Raw genomic sequence first — 18,067 nt, forward strand, 5'->3', positions numbered from 1 at the left:
CATATTTTCACTTAAATTCTGAGAATAGCTAGACTTTCATTCAAAGAATCTGAAAAAAGAAGATCCATGAGACTCAAACAGCACTTTTCAGCTTTCTAAGGGTGATGACTTTCTGGTGCTACTGTCAGTCATGGCTGTGAGTGGTCCGTCAGATTTGCAGATAAAGGCACCCTGCACTGCTGGGGGAATGGGGCTATCCCATGTGAGCCTGCTTTAGGAGGTGGCAGGAAAACAGAAGTGTGTGCCCTTGCTGGAGCTGAAGTGTCCATTAATGCGGAATTATGCTGCTGAGTCTCCAGTCACGTTGTCCTGAAAGGGGTTTCACTGGAAATCTGGCTACGTTGTGGAGAGAGATGCTGAGCCTGGAGATCCCAATTTCATTGCCCAGGTGGCTGAACTGGGGAGACACCAACCTCAAGGACTGTTGGCAGACCAGAAAGCTGGGAGATCCTGGACCAGGCACAGAAACTGAATTCTGCCCCTGAATAATTAGATAAAAGGATGTGTGGTTGAGTCTCCTCATGAGAGCAGACTGTGAGGTAACCAAACAGGACTGGCTGTTTATTTAAATGTAGAGACTTCAGCAGTTTGCAGTCCTCCCAGACTTCTGCATTTGTGTCTTCTCCAAAGCAAACCCTGAGCAGCTTTCTTTTAACAGAGTTTTTACCTCTCCGTGGGTCAGTGTAAATATTGAATGCAATATTTAGTCTAACTTATGTGCCATGAAATAAAGAATTCTATGTTTGTGGGTTGTATGTGTCTTCAAATTTGTAGACTGTTCAGCAAATAGGAAATCCATAGTCTACAAAATGTAAAGCTGCTTTTACACTGTGTTCAGAATATATGGTACAGTGGTCTCAGTGACAAAAATTTAAGGGTTTAAGGATGGAGGTATTGATACCAGCAAAATAAAACAAAGAGGTGGTTTATTAGATTTACCAGGTTAGCACTTCATTTACATAACATTGTCCTATCTATTTTATAGCGGACAGTGATGACACTCCTGATTTTATATCTTACTGAAATGTTTTACTGAAATGTTTTGCCGTTTTCTGGCCACTCCATGAAATGTGAATTTAAGTCTAACCTGAAGAATAAAGTTCTGCACAATAATATTCTGTCATCACTTATGGATAAAACAATTTGTTTTGTTTTATACACAGATGAGAGAAGATTTTTCACTTTAGTTGGATATTTGATGACTAAAGAAAGCTTAAGGAAAAAGGAGAATGTAGTGAAATTTACAGCCTGAGGGTAAACTCAAATCCAGATTTCCCTGCCCAGACATTACCTGCTAGAACAGTTTTTCAGCTCACTCAGGAGACACCAAGCTACCTCCTCTGCAGGAAATATCATTGGTATTCTAAGGACTTTATTTGTCATGGAGTAGCACAGAGAGTGGTCACCCATAGAATTTGTAATAGAATAAAGGTCTGTATTGTTCATATTCAAGCAGATCTTAGGGAAAGAAATGTTCTTTGGGCTACTTAGAAAGCATACTCTGTTAAACCCATGGCAAATTTCCTGTGATTTGGGTTGAAATAGTGAACGATTTGGGTAATGCTTACCCTACACACACCACATCCAGGGCTGGTTCAATCCTGCGTCAGAATTAAATGAATTCCTTGCTATGCAGATGTGTGGGTTGACCCTGGCTGGACAAAGGTGCCCACCAAAGGCACTCTATCACTGCCCTCCTCACCTAGAGAAAATATAATGAAATGCTCATGGGCTGAGAAAAGGACAGGAGGAGATCACTTAGCAATTACAACCATGGGCGAAACAGACAACTTGGGCAAAATTAATTTAATTTACTGGCAATCGAATTGGAGTTGGGTAATGAGAGGTAAAAATTTAAGCCTAAAGCACCTCATGTCATTAAAGACCCACAGACAGCTTAACAGAGACATATTGCAAACTTCCCCCCAGTGCTGGTGTCAGACTGGCCTACAACATGGGCCCCACTGGTCCCTTAGGGCCAGCACAGGACACAGTGTGCTCTCAAACTGATGAGCTGAAAACTTTAATCACCAAATGTGAAATGGCTATTATTTGTCCAAAACAGGTGACCACTGCTATCAAACATGATATTGGCTGCATTGTCAGAATTGCAACAGAAATAGAACAAACTTCTGAACATCATTGGTATGGTGCTTTTATGAGATATGCAGCATCTGCAAATGGTAAATTGCATCTTATATTACATCCTATGATCGTTGTACTATTGTGCTGCATTTTATTGGTTTTGCTGGTAATATATTTTTATGTCTATGTTTATCAGATATCTCCCTGTGTTGGAAAAATGAACCATCAGTTGTTACCTGATTTGAGCTTAAGTGAGGGCCCAAATCTTTCCCTGAGCAAGGCAAGAGGACTAACAGCTCTACCCCTCACCTAGGCTCTGTTTTTTCTCAGAGGTGTTTGGCAAGAAGCAAGGGTGAGTGTCCATTTTACTCTGGCTTTGAGTACAGCTGATGTCACACCCCAACATGTGGTGTGACATCACTGAGGCACAGAGAGAGCAACATGTAAGTTGGAGAGTTTGTGAGCTGGAGAATTTGTGAATTAATAAAGTGACGAATTAGAGAATTCATGTTTTCTGAATAAAGACCATGGAGCCCCATTTATTTGTCTTTTATATTTAATGAGGTCCTGATATAAAGTTTAACTTGTTGATTATGTCATCATGTAAACTGAGATATCCAAACAGTATATGACATTTTTGTATGTGGTAGAAGTAAAAAACTGGAAAAGGAAAACTGTCCTTTTCCTTCCTCCAACTTAGGAGTCTCTCTGATTACTAAGGATTATTCAGTTTAGATATGAGATCAATGAATCATAAGTTACCTGTAAATCACTGTAAACAGTTTAGTAAAGTATTTCTTTTTAAAGGAAGGCATCTCTGTTCTGGCCTTTGAGGATAAAAAAAATCTTTGCCAAGGAACCTAAGCTAGGTAAGAGTTAAAGTTTCTCCCATTTCTTTGTCTGTCACTATTTCTGTAGGTGTTAGGAGATCTACTTTGAGACATGTCTTGATCCAGAAAGGCTGAGGTGAAGTAAGGTTGTTTGCATTTGTGCTTTGTGAGGGTTTACTTAAAACAAATTATTCAAGTTCAGATGTTTAAACGTTTGCTCTTTTTCTTCTTTCAGCTTATGAAAATTATTTCTATCCATAAAAGAGATCTTAGTGTTCTCTGAGGACTTGTGCTGCTGTAAAATTCGTCAGTCTGTCCTCCTTTGCTTCCCTGCTGTTGTCCTTATCTAGGGAATTTTCCTCTGCAAAGGAGACTACAAAGCTTACAGCATGCCACGCATATCTCACATGCTGTCCTGGGAGTCAGCTGCAGAGTCACCATTGCTGTCTGTTGTCCAGTCAATGAAAATAGATTCTCAGTCCTACGATTACCAATCACAACACGAGTCCTGGCTGCCTTGCCTGACTTTGCCTGCTTTATATGAGCAAAAGGGAGGATGGAAGGGGCTGGGTTTTCAAAGGAAAAGGCTACACCACTAGCTAGTTACTGAGCCAATACACGAATTCTAAAGCCGCTCAGCTTTTAAATTTCAGTGGAAAACTTCCTTTCCTTTCTTAAAAAGAAGCTCTACAATTATTTGGTGTTTGATAAGAAAGCAGACTGTCTGAGGGTGCTCTGGAGAAGCTGCTTCCCAGCAGTCTCACAGGCAGTGCTTGCTCATTAGTAGGAGTCACTGGCGAGCAGCGCCTGCCGCAGTCCCTGGAGCGCTGTCAGTCAGCGCCTTTGATTGCTGGGGATTGCTCAAAGGAGCAACAAATGCTTCCCTTCACCTGATGCACCAGGGAAAAACAGCAATTACCCAAACATTGCATCTGGCTGTGACAGCCTCTTGTCTCTGTGTGTGGGGCCAAGTGCCACTCCTGGAGAAGAAGAGTGGTTCACTTCACTGTACTGTGTATTGCAGAGTGCTGTGTGCAGTTCTGAATCCTCAGTTTGGGAAGGACATTGAGACACTTGAGAGCATCCAGAGGAGGCAACGAGGCTGGTGAGGGGCTGGGAACACAAACCCTGTGAGGAACAGCTGAGGGAGCTGGGGGTGTTCAGCCTGGAGAGAAGGAGACTCAGAGGTGACCTTATCACTCTCTAGAACTCCCTGAAAGGTGGCTGTAGCCAGGTGGGGTTGGTCTCTTTCTCCAGGCAACCCCTGACCGAACCAGAGGACACAGTCTCAAGCTGCACCAAGGGAAATATAGGTTGGATATTAGGAAAAGGTTTTTTATGGAAAGAGTGATAAAGTTCTGAAATGAATGGTCTGCCTGGGGAGGTGATGGAGTCACCATCCCTGGATGTGTTTAGAAGAAGACTGGATATGGCACTCAGTGCCATGGTTTAGTAGAGGTGTTAGGGCTGGATTAGACTCAGTGCTCTTGAAGGTCTCTTCCAACCTAGTCATTCTGTGAATTCAGTGTGTTGGGATGTGCTCCATCCCTGACATGCCTGGGTTTATGTGATGAGTGGCCCAGCAAGGGGTTAAAGTGTGGTGAGAGGGGGAACTCAGGGAGTCTAAATTGCAAAAGGGATTAGTAGCCCTGTTACACAAGACTGCAGGTTTATTCCTAAGGCATGTTGAGCCCACACTTCTGTGTCTGACACCTTTATCTTGCTCATAATAACACCACTGTTGAGGTGAAGTGATTGTGGAATTCACCTGCATTTTCCTTGTACGTTTTATTGCCTGTTCCTTTAGAAATTCAGTAATCATTTGGCAGATAGCCTGGTAGCAAAACCAGACCAATAAACTGAAAGTTGGCCATTACATTTTGTTTGCTTGCCCATTAGCAAATAGTGTAAAAAAGAAGGAGCAATACACAGTCCAGTGAGAAAATGGCAATTTTATGAGCAAACAAGTACATAAAGAAGTAAAAGCAAGAGAGATGAAAAAGGCATTCTGCAAAGAGGTGGCAAAGGAATAATCTTGCTGTCTGGAGGTCTTAAAGATCTGTCTGTCTGAGGCCTGACAGCCCTGCAGAAGCTGAAGCCCATCTTTTTGTTGACTCTGCCATGGGATGGTCATCTCTGACAGAGCAAGCTGCTGGGCTCAGAATTCCTGTAGGATTTCTCAGGGACACTTGTCAAGTTTCATTAATCAATGTCCTTGCTGTATGGCATGAATCCACATGCAGGTCCATGGGAAGTGACTAATGAAGGTTTTTAAGTTTCAATTAGCAGCCTGACAATGGAAAAGCAATATGTGGATAGAAGAGCTCTCAGCTGCTTGCAGAGAAGAAAAGGGAAGTACTCCTTGTGGTCTCAACAAGGAAGAACAAAAAGCGTGGGGGATATCTGCTCTGACATCTGGTTTGTGTTGCTGCAAGTCATCCCTGCACAGCCTTCCCTCTGGGCTGGGGTCACCTGAGGCTGTTCAGAACTGTGGCTGTGGTTTGTCACAGGTTTAAGTGACAATACTTTTGGGGTTTGGGTTTTGTCCTGTTGCTCGTGTCACAAATAGTTTGCACAGTAATCATCAGTGAGCAAGTGGGAAGTACAAAAGTGAAATTCATTATCCTGAGGAGAGAGAGAGTATCATTTTGAGGCATTCCCAGAGTTTAGGAGGACCACATTTCCATTGGTGTGCCCAAAGATCCTGTAAGAGTAACTACACCTGGGCTGTTTTACACACAGAAATCCTGGACAAGTCATTGAGTATCGCTTCCCACTTCACATCTAGAGCTCCCCAGACATGTGTGACTGTGAGCAGTCCTGAGGCAGCAGGTCCCCTTCATCCCAGAGGTGATGGACGTGCTGTGCATGTGCATGTGGTGTTTACCTTGGGCAGGAGCAGACTTCAGGACACACAGGTCCTGTTGTGATGGTCTTGGTAAGGAGGGAAAACATTTGGGTCTGAGCTTTAGTATCTTCTCCACAAAGCACTCACTGAGGCCAATTTGCTGATCAAAGCCTACACAGAAGCCCACAAACACGAATTAACTGTATCTTTACTGAATATTCAGGCTTGATTTTCCATCAAGTAACTGTTTGAGAACATTTAATGAACATTAAAATTCTTCTAATTCTGAATGAATGATTCACACAGGTTGAGATTTGCTGTGAATTTAGCTGCTTCTTCAGCTCATGAGCTTTTAACAAGTAACATGCAGATTTCTCTACATTATTTGTTTTTCACTTTTAATCAAGTAGGGCCTTAACTTAGGACCAAATTAGGGGCATGACAAAGAATTTCTGTGCTGGAATCTGACCCTGCATTAATTTATATGTTGTTTTCTTTCCCCAAGAGATGGAATTATAAATAGTCTGAGAGAAGCATTGACTACTGAGTGTATGATTTCTAGTTGTCCATGTGTGCTGTGTTCTGGTACATGGTGTAGCTGACAGATGCTTTGAACTCTGGTAGTCAGAGAGACACTCAAATCTTCACTCATGGTTTTGTGCCTTCTCAAGATGCAGGGAGCATGTTAGGGCAAGATGGCAGATGGTGAAATTTATGATGGTTCAGGAAATGTTAAATATGCTTTTTTTGGGCTAAGGACATCCTGCCAATTAATTATTCTTGAGTAAAATTCTAACTGGACTGCAGTTTCTGTCAAGTCCATATAGTTTCAGCGGTGAAGTATTTCACAATGCTGTGGTCTGACAAATAACATTTCTTCTGTGCTGGGATGCTGCTGATACCATTTGGGAGTTTTGTCTCTCTACTTTGTGGAAAAAAATAAAAATCTCAAGCTGCTAAGGAGGACAAGTTTAATTGATTTTGTAAAAGCATTAAGGGGAGGCAAAGGTCCCAGGCCTGGGCAAAGTTCACTGTTTATTATGCCATACAAGATATTTCTCTGGGGGTTTAATATTCTTTCCTGCCAAAACACCTAAAGCACTTCAAAAGGTTTATTTCTTCTATCACACCTGGATGTGGGTTTGTTTGTTTGTTTGCTTGTTTGTTTGTGTGGTTTGGTGTTTTTTTTTTTTTTCCAAATGGTAAAATTTGAATGGTGCTGCAGGTATATGACTTATAACAGCCTGGGGCTAGAAAAAATACAAAAGTATTGATGCAGAACTGTGCAAAGTTGTTATGTCCAATGGATATCTGCTTGTGGAGTTTAGCAGGGCAGATAGTATTTGCTTTGCTTCTCTATTAACTTTCCTTCTGGGCCTTGAGGGACCCCAGAGAAAGTGAAGAGCGTTGGTGTTTCTCAACCCTCTTAATACAGACATACCCAAAATGATTTGTCTAAAATTTTCGTGGCACTGCAGAGAAGTGACCCCAAAGCACCCCACTTGCACCCTCAACATATTCTGCCTAGGCAAGAAGAGAGAAAGGCATCATTGGTGACAGTGAACTCAGTTTCAAGTCCTGCCTTGGGCCCTGGGGTCAGATATGGGAGACGTGCTCTGCTTGTGATAAGACCACATCTAGCAGAAAGCTGAGATAGTTTTTCTTTCTTTGGCCTTCCCAGGTAGGAATGTGGGCTTGGATCTTGCACTGGATCCCTTCTTCTCCACCCAGGCAGCTCCACAGCAGCGCTTGTCACGCCTCAGGGTAACAGAGCGACTTGTTTATCTGCTGCAATGAGCACTGCTGAGTCTTCAGAGGAGTGGAATTACATTCTGCATGGTGACTTGGGCTGCAGCCATGTTACTAAACATTGGCTAAAATTTCCCCTGCTTGTTGCCTTCACTTTATCCCCCATCAGTGGGAGCAATGTTAGGGGCAGTAACACAGAAAAATCTGCAGAAAATGCTGGCATTTTATCCACTCTGTCGTCTTGCTGTCTTCAGCTGGATGGCATGGTGCTGCAAATATTGTAAATATTAGCCTATGCTTGTGATGTTCTCCCTGTTGGTTCTTCTAGCAAAGCTTTGGTTAATTTTTTTTTGTAGGGGTGGGTAAGACAACAAACCCTTCTGCTACCATTCAGCAGCAGACAACTCCATTTATTCAAAATTTAGCTTTAAAAAGAGATCAAACACAGTGTCTGGGTTCCTTAGGATTTTCGGTGCTTGATTTTGAGAGCCAGTGAGGAAGACTGTCATGTTTCTGGTTTCACAGAAGCTGCAGCTTTTGCTGGCACAGCTCTGAGCAAGGTAGCTCAGCCTGGGTGCACGTGGGGTGAGGAGCAGCTGCAGAGCCAGAGAGGGGCTGCCAACCTGGGGACAAGGATGTGGTGGATTTTAAGTCCTTGTACGTAATGCCAGTTTGAAATCTTTTGTTTAGCCAGTTTTAGGGACAGGAAGCTGGGTGCATGGTCAGTAAGGGGAGTAACAACCTGTTACTGCACTTGCACATGCACCCAGCCACCCTGTGGATCTGTGCCACTCCCATGGTCTTCAGAGGTTTCACAGTCTGATCTCCTGCCATTCACAACCTGTGCAATTTGTGTCATCAGGGGAATTGTTTGGACAGAGGAAAAGAGTTTAATTAGGAGAACAGAATTCCTTCAGGACAAAAATGGCTATATATTGTCTCTTCTCAACGCTGCAAAAGAGAGGATATAAATTAAATATTTAATGTGAAGTAAGAAATTTTAGATAAACAAAAACAGGTGCATTTCTGTTGGTACATTGAAATCAGTTCCTTTCCTAAAATCTGCAAACCCACACTCCTCTAACTCACACATGCACAAAATCCACCCCCTTGCTTTCAGCGAGTCCTCACAGGACCTGGGAGATGCAAGAATGGCTCCTGGAAGTGGCAAAGCTGGATGAGGACAGCTCCTTTCAGTCACTAACCTGCTGTATAACAACTGCTCTGGGCTCTAACTAAACTTTGTCCATTGCACTGTGGCCCTGGATTTTTAAAGCAGGTGCTAAAGAAAAGGCACCACGGTGGCATGTGGAACATGATCCCATATGCCATCCATTCCCTTGGAGATGGTAAAAGGGACTCAGGGGGAACTAAAGCATAAAAACAGCTTCTTTGCAGTGGTCACAGTTAACATGTCTGTATGATAAAAGTAGGGTGAAAAGAAGGAAGGAGGTGTGCAAAGCCAATACTGATGGAAACCCTATTACTTAGGCAATGTTATTCAAGAACAATTTATCTGTGAGAAAATATGACACTTGTAATGTAGCCAAGTCCTTAGCAAGCTGTAGAGGCAGCTGCACAGTCTTGCCTGAGGCATTGAGCATGCCATCTGAGCAAGTTACAAGGAAATCTCTTTAAATAAAAAGGGGGGGAAAAAAGCAGTTCATTAATATTAGGCACTCTGTGTCCTGCCAGAATGCTTGCTTTTCATATCAAGGCTCTGATTCTTCAGAAGTACTTTTTTGTCCTCTTTTGGATTGCTGACCAATTCAGTGGAGAGAACGTGTAAGGAAGCCAAAATCATATTCACTCATGAAGTGTCTTTGAAATAGAGCTTTCTGGATTGTCCTATATTTGAAAGACTCTTTCATGGGTACATGGTGTGTGATTCAGCCACAAGCAGAATGAGGTTCCTCTTGTGAAACTGCAGATTTCTGCAACGTCTTCATCTGAGCTATCTCTCAGCGCACCCTGCAATAATCAATGCAGAGAAACAAACAACTACACAACTGAAGTGTTTTGGATATCCATGTAATCAAAGGTGATTTGTGCCTGAATACTGCCATCTTCCTTCTTTTGGCAGTAGAGATGCCTTTGGACATCTACCATAAAGTTAGGGGAAATGAATCCCTGCACAAAAGTACGCATCATTTTATAAAGGTTAGCTCAGGTAGTCTGGATGGCCACAAGGCATCCAAATCCTGCATTCTCAGCTTTTCTTTTTACATTGTCTGTGACAGATTCTCAGTTTTCTACTGAAATTCCTCCTTTTCCCCAAAGTACCATCATATTTTCTTAATTTTTTCTGTCATCCTACCTGCAGGTGCAGACAGCAGAATACCCTTTGAATAGCACCCAGCAGTACAGCAGCCTCCTAAACTGAGTGTGTCCAACAGCCACAAAGTGAGTTCTGTAGTAAATCTCAGCATACTGGGTGTTGATAAATGGCATGACAGAGCAGCTGGTTGGGATTTTTGGATTAATGTTTTTTATTAGAAAATGACAGTTCACAGAAGTAAAAAGGATTAGTGGGAGCATAGTGGTTCCAAAGAAATTTTCCCAGTGGAGCCTTTTGGTTTGTGATACTGAGAGATAGCGTGAGCTTGATCAGCTACTAGGAATAGCCCTGGTTCATGTCCTGAGAGACCTTTAGTTAGATCTGGAGGCTGAATTTAGCTCTCCCATGCAAGAGGAATCCACTCTATTGAGAGTAGAAAAGGGAAACATCTTATGTAAAACTTTGGGAGGTGTCTGCATAATTTGTAGCTTAAATGAGTACAACTGTTCCCTGTAAAAATATGAAAGAGAAAACTGTTCCTGTCCAGGAGACCTCAGGAGAAGTCTCCTAAGGCCTCCTGAGGTTTATTAGGAGATTAACAAATTCAAATGCACTTCATGCTTGTTAATGCAAGAGAGATAAATAGTAGGGTTTCAACTTTGACTTATATAAACTAATTGCTTTAAAAAAAATCCAGAGAGTTAATAAAAATTATTATAGGGTTGAGATAGGTTCAGTTATAAGTGAAACAGTTTCCACTGTGATTTTTTTTTTTTTGCTGCAGAACACCCATGTTGCTCCGTTATTTCTCAGAAACTCTTACTGAATGTAAGAGAAATGACCTTGGAAAAGTAAAGGAGACACTCTGAAATTATTTCAAAGCTTTTTTGTTTTTCATGGTGGGAATATGTTCTGTTTTTAACACACACAGTGCTTTGCAGTGAGATCCTGCCTAGCTGGAGATGCACAAAAATGCTGGCAACGCTTTCTGTTGCAAGGGAGGACAGGAACAACAGTTTGTAATTCATAAAATCATAGAATGGTTTGGGTTGGAAGAGATCTTCAAGATCATCTGGTTCCAACACCCCTTCCATTAGTAGGGACACTTTATACTGAACCGGTTTGCTCAGAGTTCCACCCAGCCTGGCCTTGAGCACTTCCAGGGATGGGGCATCTACAACTTTTCTGGACAGCCTATTCCAGTGCCCCACCACCTCATAGGGAAGACTTTCTTCCTAATATAAACCTACTCTCTTTTATTTTGGATTCATTCCCCCTTCTTCTGTCACTGCATGCCCTTGTCCATAGCCCCTCTCTGGCTTTCTTGTAGGCCCCCATTGGTAAGGGAAGCCTTCTGTAAGATTCCCCTGGAGTCCTCTCCAGGCTGATGAACATCAAGTCCCCCAGTCTGTCTTCATAGGAGAAGTGTCTCAGCCCTCTGATCATTTTTGTGGCCTCCTCTGGACTTCCTCCAGCAGGCCCACATCCTTTTTTCATGGAGGACCCCAGATGCAGCATTCCAGGTGGGATCTCATGAGGGCAGAGTAGAGAGGCAGAATAACCTGCTGGCCACTCTGCTTTTGGTTGGCTTTCTGGGCTGCCAGCACACATTGTTGGGTCATGTTGAGCTTCTCATCAACCAACACCCCCAAATCCTTCTTCTCAGGGCTGCTCTCAATCCTTTCCCCACCCAGCTTGTACTTATGCTTGGATCCTCCCTATCCATGTGCAGGACCTTGTATTTAATCATTGTCTTGCCCCAAGCAATCCAGGTGGTATGACTTGTCTTTGGAATAAATGAGGTGGAATACTATAACAGCGCCAGATTTAAAGTTGTTTGGGAGTTTTTTGTAAACATACTAGTGACTTTATTTTGACAGGTAGGTAGCCAATAGCCACTTCAGTTAGCATTCAGTGCTATAATTAGCTATAAAGAGTTTTGACAGGATCAATAATTCACCCATTGATCTTTTACATTCATTTTATTTTGCATCTAAAGGGTGCATAAGCATTAATCAGAAAATTATTTACTGAGATGATGTCTTGTGAAATCACTGTCTGCCCCCTAAAAGGCGAGGGAAGGAAATGTTAAATGGATTTTAGGTGAGTTACTGATGATCCCTTGTCTGGGGCTGGCAGGACCCAGTGGCAGGGAAGAGCCTGCTACCCTTCCAGCACTGATTTCAGCCAGTGCCATGCTCTCTTTAGGCACCTGCTGATCTGTATAAATCTCCAGGGCTGTCCCACACAGTTCTCTGCTTCAAGGCTTTTGGCAAGATCACCCATCCTTCTAAGAGCTTTGTTTGTGGGACAGTGTGGGAGAGCTGGGGGTGCAGGGTGACAGCGTCTGCCACCTCAAGTGCATAAATAGCCCAGATGAAGACAAAAGGCAGGTGGCAAATTAGCACATAAACTTTGGTCTGTGGGACCAGCAGCCAGTTCCCTGTGTGTCCAAATGACACAGCTAATCATTGGGAACTTGTACCCTTGCCATCCTCACTCCTTGGCTAGCACCCACCCACAGTCTGCTGCAGTTTTGCACGGCATTCACACTGTTTGTCCTGCTCCAGTATCTCACAGAGCCAGTGCCATTGGGTATAACCATGCCTCAATATGCAGACAAGAGATACACACAGAGAAGAGAGACAGACAGAAAAGCAGCCATGGCTGCAGCAGGGGCAACCTGTGACCTCCTGCCATGGGCAATATGCAGGCTGATCCCAGCCTGGAGGCAGCAGCTGACACTGGCAAGCCAAAGCCAGCCTGTCTGAGGCCACCTACCCCAATTTCAATTTGATCTACCTTGCTACATTCTTAATTAAGGAAAGCAGTTTCTACGCTAGTACCTCTGTACTGGTTCACACTGTACAGTTATTTTCATCATCCTGAGAAAATGGTTGTGTACTTTGCACAAACCTTCAGCCACCAGGAAAACCTCCTTTCTCCAGGCCCCCTCCCTTTCCAAATAAGATCAAATAAGTAGGAAGCTAGTTAGTAAGAAAAATACTAATATGAAACTAGGAAATATGTTACAGAAAAGGACAAATAGCTGAATAGCAGCTATATTCCAACTGTAGCATGTCTGTCATTCTCCCAAAGACCTTTGGAAACATGCCTGCTTCATGCAAGCTGGATTTGTATTTCAGGGAATGCATGTGCACTACTACTGTGCTATAAATAAACATCTGCTGTACCAGGTCCACTGGCTCAGTACATCCAACTTCTCTGAACCCTCCCACCTGTGCTTTTTGCCTTTGGAGATAGCAGGATTGAGGTTTTGAAATATTTTTGCTGTTTAAATAATGCTGTAATCATGTGTCAATTAAGACAGGAAGAGTTTTCTGCAGGTTTTAAGACTGACTTATATCACTTTGGGTTGAGCCAGTAATTAATTTGAAACAGGATTGCACACATGCAAGTTGTTGGCTTAGGTATCTCAATTTCTGAGGGAATGATGGAGGGAAGGGATTGCAGAAAAGAGAGCTGACAATGCTGTGTCATGGCTCCTCTCTCTTCCTCCCTCTCTTTCTAGTTTCACACTGCAGATTAACTGAGTAAACATCTGATGTGTGGCATCCTGCACCTATGCCCAGCAAAGCTGCTCTGATTATACTTTCCCAGCTTTTCGTAGGAGTTAAATGTCCACTCTGGGGTTGATGGTGAAAATCTCTTTTTAGGGTAGGTCACAGCCAACCTTGGAAAAAACCTCCTGTTTTTTTTGGCAAGGAGGAAGATGGTTTTATAACTGCAACAATTTTATTGCCATTTTTAAAATTGAAATTTAAATGAAGGTTAAAGGGATTAGCACAACTAATCTTAATGGAGATTTGTTGTCATTTTTAAAATTGTAATTGCAATTTTTCCTATTGTACTGTATTGGGTTAATTTCCCCCATCTTGAATACTGCACAATACTGTAATATTGTGGTACACACGTCATATTTGAAAGCAGAAATATTCACTTATGCAGGTGTTCTTGAATTTTCAGAGAAAAAAGTTCAGACCACAGTACAAACTGACTACCTGACAGTATGGAGACTGGATTTGATAATCACAGGAGCTTGGATCAGAAACTTAATGCTTGAGCCATACGAAACATGCTGCTCCAGATATCTTCTCTACAAAGCTGCAACTCTGGGGAGACAAAGATTCCAGTCTTCCAGTTTTGAGAAGAAAATAAAATATAGCTGTTCTTCAGACAAACAGTCTTTCATAGTTTTTTTGTTTGTATTGAAAACTTGGCTGAAGGTGAGGACAGATTCAGAGATAAATGTGCTCTGTTGCCATTTGTACGGTCTGATTATATAGCATGGCAAAAAGAAGACTTGCATTAAATTTAACTACATATATTTGTATCTGACACGCTTGCACTTTTTAACTTCCTTGGCAACATTAGGCAGCAATTATTTCTGTAATTTTACAGTGATGGGGAAGTTCAGAATCATTAATTTAAACTTCTTCAAACTGTGAGACACTTTAATTTTGAATCTGAATCATATGTTTTGGACTCACTTCTGCTCTATGCAATTAACGCCATGATGAATTCCCAAGGAACACAATGCCAGCATAAGAGGTTCTTGTGTTACCATTTCCACAATCTCAGTCACAAAGGTCACCCAGATGAAACTGTTCTGAGTGCCTTTCCCTGGCAGTCAGGTTTTTGATAATGTTTCTTGTTGAGACATCTTGAATCAGCTCCCCTGCAGCTGCATTTCCCAAGCAAAGAGAAATGCAGCTTGGGAGCTCTGACTACTTCCTTGTCTTTACATCTTCTATCTGTATTTAAAGGAAACAAAATGAGATATTTTGCTGAGGCAAAAGCTCTCATGCAGTTCTTCTATCACACTTGAAGAAATTGTCTGAGTGTTTTTTGGGGGGACCAGAGCATCTCCCCCCTTTCCAAAACAATCTACCAGCTCTGCTGGTGCAAAGGACAAGGAACAGAACTGTTGTTAGCCTTCTCCTTTCCTTTTTGTCCTTTTAAGAGCAGAAATTCTGGATTATTACACCTAAAATTCTGAGTCCTGAGCTATTCCAAGCAGTCATTCATTCAAAAGTCCAGAGATATTAAATCTCTATGTTATGTTTTTGATCATTAATAAGATGACTTGCAATTTGATGACAATACTTGTTCTCTTCAAAGGTGGTTTTGGGGATGTTAATTCTTGGACAGGCAGAAAAGGCAAATTATTGAATTAACTTGTGATTACAGCGAATTTTGGAAAACAGAGTGGCTTATTTCCTGGCTCTTGTTTTTATTGTGGAGCTGCAGCACAGCAAAAATTATGTGGAGGTTAACAGCTTGTGTTGCTCTCTGTACATTAAGTCTTCCAGTTTTGAGAAGAAAATCAAATCTAGTTGTTCTCCAGAAAAGCAACCTTTCATAGTTTTTTACTTTTATAATTAGCAGTTGTGTATAGGGTGGATTACACATAAAAATTAAAAGTTAATTTAGTCACATGCTTGTATTTTATGCAAAGGCAGAAAGGCATTCAAGCATTATAGATCTGTTAAATATCCAAGGGAAGTTACATTGTGTCAGTTTTTGAAGCAAAGTTTAGCTGTTTAGTCTGTAAAGTCCTCAAGATAAGGGGTTTTCAAGATTTTCTTTCAATTTTTGTTTAAGTAGTTTATTTCAAATTGTTCCCTCGAAGTATTTCCAACACAAGAGATGCAACATAGGTTTGCTGCCTGACAACAGAACTGATTGAAATACAAATGGAGCTGTCACTGTTCAAGTTGAGTGAGACATAAAAAGGAAACAAATCACATGAATGATGAAAACTAGCTTAGCTTGTAAAGCAGTTCTGTTATTGTTAATGTAAGATGTTGTTATTGCAGGCAGTTTACAGCACCTTGTGTTCTCCATCTTTACATATTTGTTTCTTATCTTTAAAAACCTCGAGCCTGCATTTATGTAGCTCCCTGAGCACAATTGCTCTTAAACTTACTTTTGGTTTCTGCTGTTGGGAGTAGTGATGGTGACAATAGAAACAGCTCCAATGTTTTCCTTTATGATCTACCAGAGGATATTCAGCTCTTCAGGCAGTGCTTGCATGTTGCAGCACACATACATGAACCACAAATTGATGGAGCTTGGCACTTTAACTTCAGGAATACTGCGCCAATCTAAATGACATGAAGGGTGAAGGGATGTGAGAAGCAGTTGTAATAATCCTGAGAGCAGTTGAGGAGCAAATAAAAAGTCTGGGTAACTACAGAGCTGCTACTCTGACATTAATGTACATGAGGAGCTGTGTAATACTATAGCAGATACAGATTTTTAGTAATTATGATTAAAAGCTTCCACTTCTGAGCTATGAACCAGAGTGCACATTACTAGCAGTGACATGGTTTAGGTTTTATGGAATGCCAGCATTATTCACCAATAAGACTTTGATCTGAAAGAAGGGAACATTGGTTTTTTTGTTTGTTTTCAGTTAACAACGAGGACATGACAGAGAAACACTTTTTGCTGAACCAACAAGCCTTGATGTGAGTTGGGGAAAGCAACCTGGAGACTTCAGCGTGGAGAAGACTTGGAATTTCATTGCAGGAACAGCAGACTCGAGAAAAAGCTTTGGGAGGATCTGTGCCGTGTTAGCCCTTCTGAAGGTTAGGGAGAAAGCGCCCAAGGAGCCCCACTGAGCTCCCTGGCGCAGGGCAGGAGGAAAGAAGTGACTTTTCTAATCACAACCTGATTGAAGATGGTAGTTAAAGCCATGAGGCAGGTTTGATAAATCTGTCCAGGCAGTTTTTCCACCAGGTCACTGGAAAACAGCTGAAGCCTTTACTCTTGGTAAAAGGCCTCTTTGAAACAGGGCTGCGAAGGGGCTGTAGCCCCCAGACCAGCAGAAACCCCACTCTTCTTCTTTCTTGAGTTACTCTGGGTGTTCTACTCTGACCTCAGCATAAGCAAGGATTTGAATGACATTTTGAGGGAGGTTTTTAAATAAAAAACATAAAGCAAATTCTAAATGTTTCAAATTCAGTGTGAGAGGCATGGAAAAATTTAGCCAGCTATCTGCCTTTGATAACCTTGGCTAAATAGGGCACTACCTAACCCCTATTGCCTGCCATAACACCTTAGGTACAGGACCACAGGAGAAGTTTGAACTGGGGAAAATGACTGAAGGAACAGGTACAGGGAGACAGCTGTGAATTGCACTGGAAGGGTCCCTGTCAGACTGGGAAGAGGTCTTGATTGTAGCTCTAGTGCCAGTCCTGTTTTATGTGTTCCATAATGGCCTTGTCACAGACAGTACTTGTCTCTAAATGGAATTTGCTGATGCCATGGTTTTAGGACAGAGAGGATTCCTACAAGAAAATAAAGGGATGACTGTGATAAATCAATAATAGAAATAGGATTGGGTTTAACACTATGAAGTGCTAGCTCCTGTGTTTAAGGAAAAATAACATCACTTTCTTGCAATATGACAGGAGTTCATCTGTTGAAAACTACAGATCAAAAAGTAGTCAGAAGGATCTGTAGTAATCATGGAGAAAAAAAATTCACTTAGGGCACCAAAACACATCAAATATTTCCCTTCCAGCAGAGATTTACATAGGAATTAGCTCCACAGGGGTACTTTCCACTATATACACCCCTCTGCATGGCACTGGTGAGACTTTTCCTGCAGACTCATTGTTGTCATGGTCACACATAATCAAGTATTATGAACTCGCATTACAATACTTGCAGAAAACAGAATTGCCATTATATTAATGATGCTTTAGAACATATTAAAAAATATGTTACTTTACTCAGCAAAAAGAATTGCTTTCTAGTAATGTCTCAAGGGTACAAAGGCCAGGGAGGGAAGGAAATACTTAAACTAAAGAACAGGGCTGTCACTGCACTAAATGCATATGTAAATCAGAAAGAAGTTCCTAACAGAGAAATGAGGATTTAGATCCTCTAGTCAGAGTAGTAGGGCCCAAATTCCTACCCCTTTCTCCCCAGTATCGGTGTTTGATAATGATGGGCAAAGAGATGCAATGTTTTAGAAGGTGTCTTAGATGCACAGAATAAAGATTTTGTCATTAAATACCAAACATTATTTCATTAAAGTTCTGTAGCAACAGCTGCCCTGACAGCTCATGACCGCATGGGAAGTCTTGGAGAGGTCTAAGAAGGGTGCCCTTCCCAGTACTGCAATCTACTGGATTTTCATGGTGAGGGTGGGGACAGGAGTAATATTAATATGCCAATAACTTGATTGCAGCGCTCAATTGCATCCAGAAATGATGTAAATGTAGACATTTCCAATTAATGAAG

General features: G+C 41.8%; 1 protein-coding gene across 1 annotated transcript in view; it reads left to right on the forward strand.

The window, feature by feature from the left end:
• The window catches only part of LY96 (lymphocyte antigen 96), a 30,211-nt gene extending 16,277 nt beyond the window's left edge, over nt 1-13,934 (forward strand). Inside the window, exon 5 of the mRNA XM_059482230.1 lies at nt 13,778-13,934. Within this exon, the coding sequence (XP_059338213.1) occupies nt 13,778-13,816 (39 nt within the window). The 3' untranslated portion in view covers nt 13,817-13,934. The remainder of the gene's footprint in view (nt 1-13,777) is intronic.
• The last annotated feature ends 4,133 nt before the right edge of the window (nt 13,935-18,067 follow it).

This window comes from Ammospiza nelsoni, chromosome 1 (assembly GCF_027579445.1).
Source record: "Ammospiza nelsoni isolate bAmmNel1 chromosome 1, bAmmNel1.pri, whole genome shotgun sequence".
NCBI lineage: Eukaryota > Metazoa > Chordata > Aves > Passeriformes > Passerellidae > Ammospiza > Ammospiza nelsoni.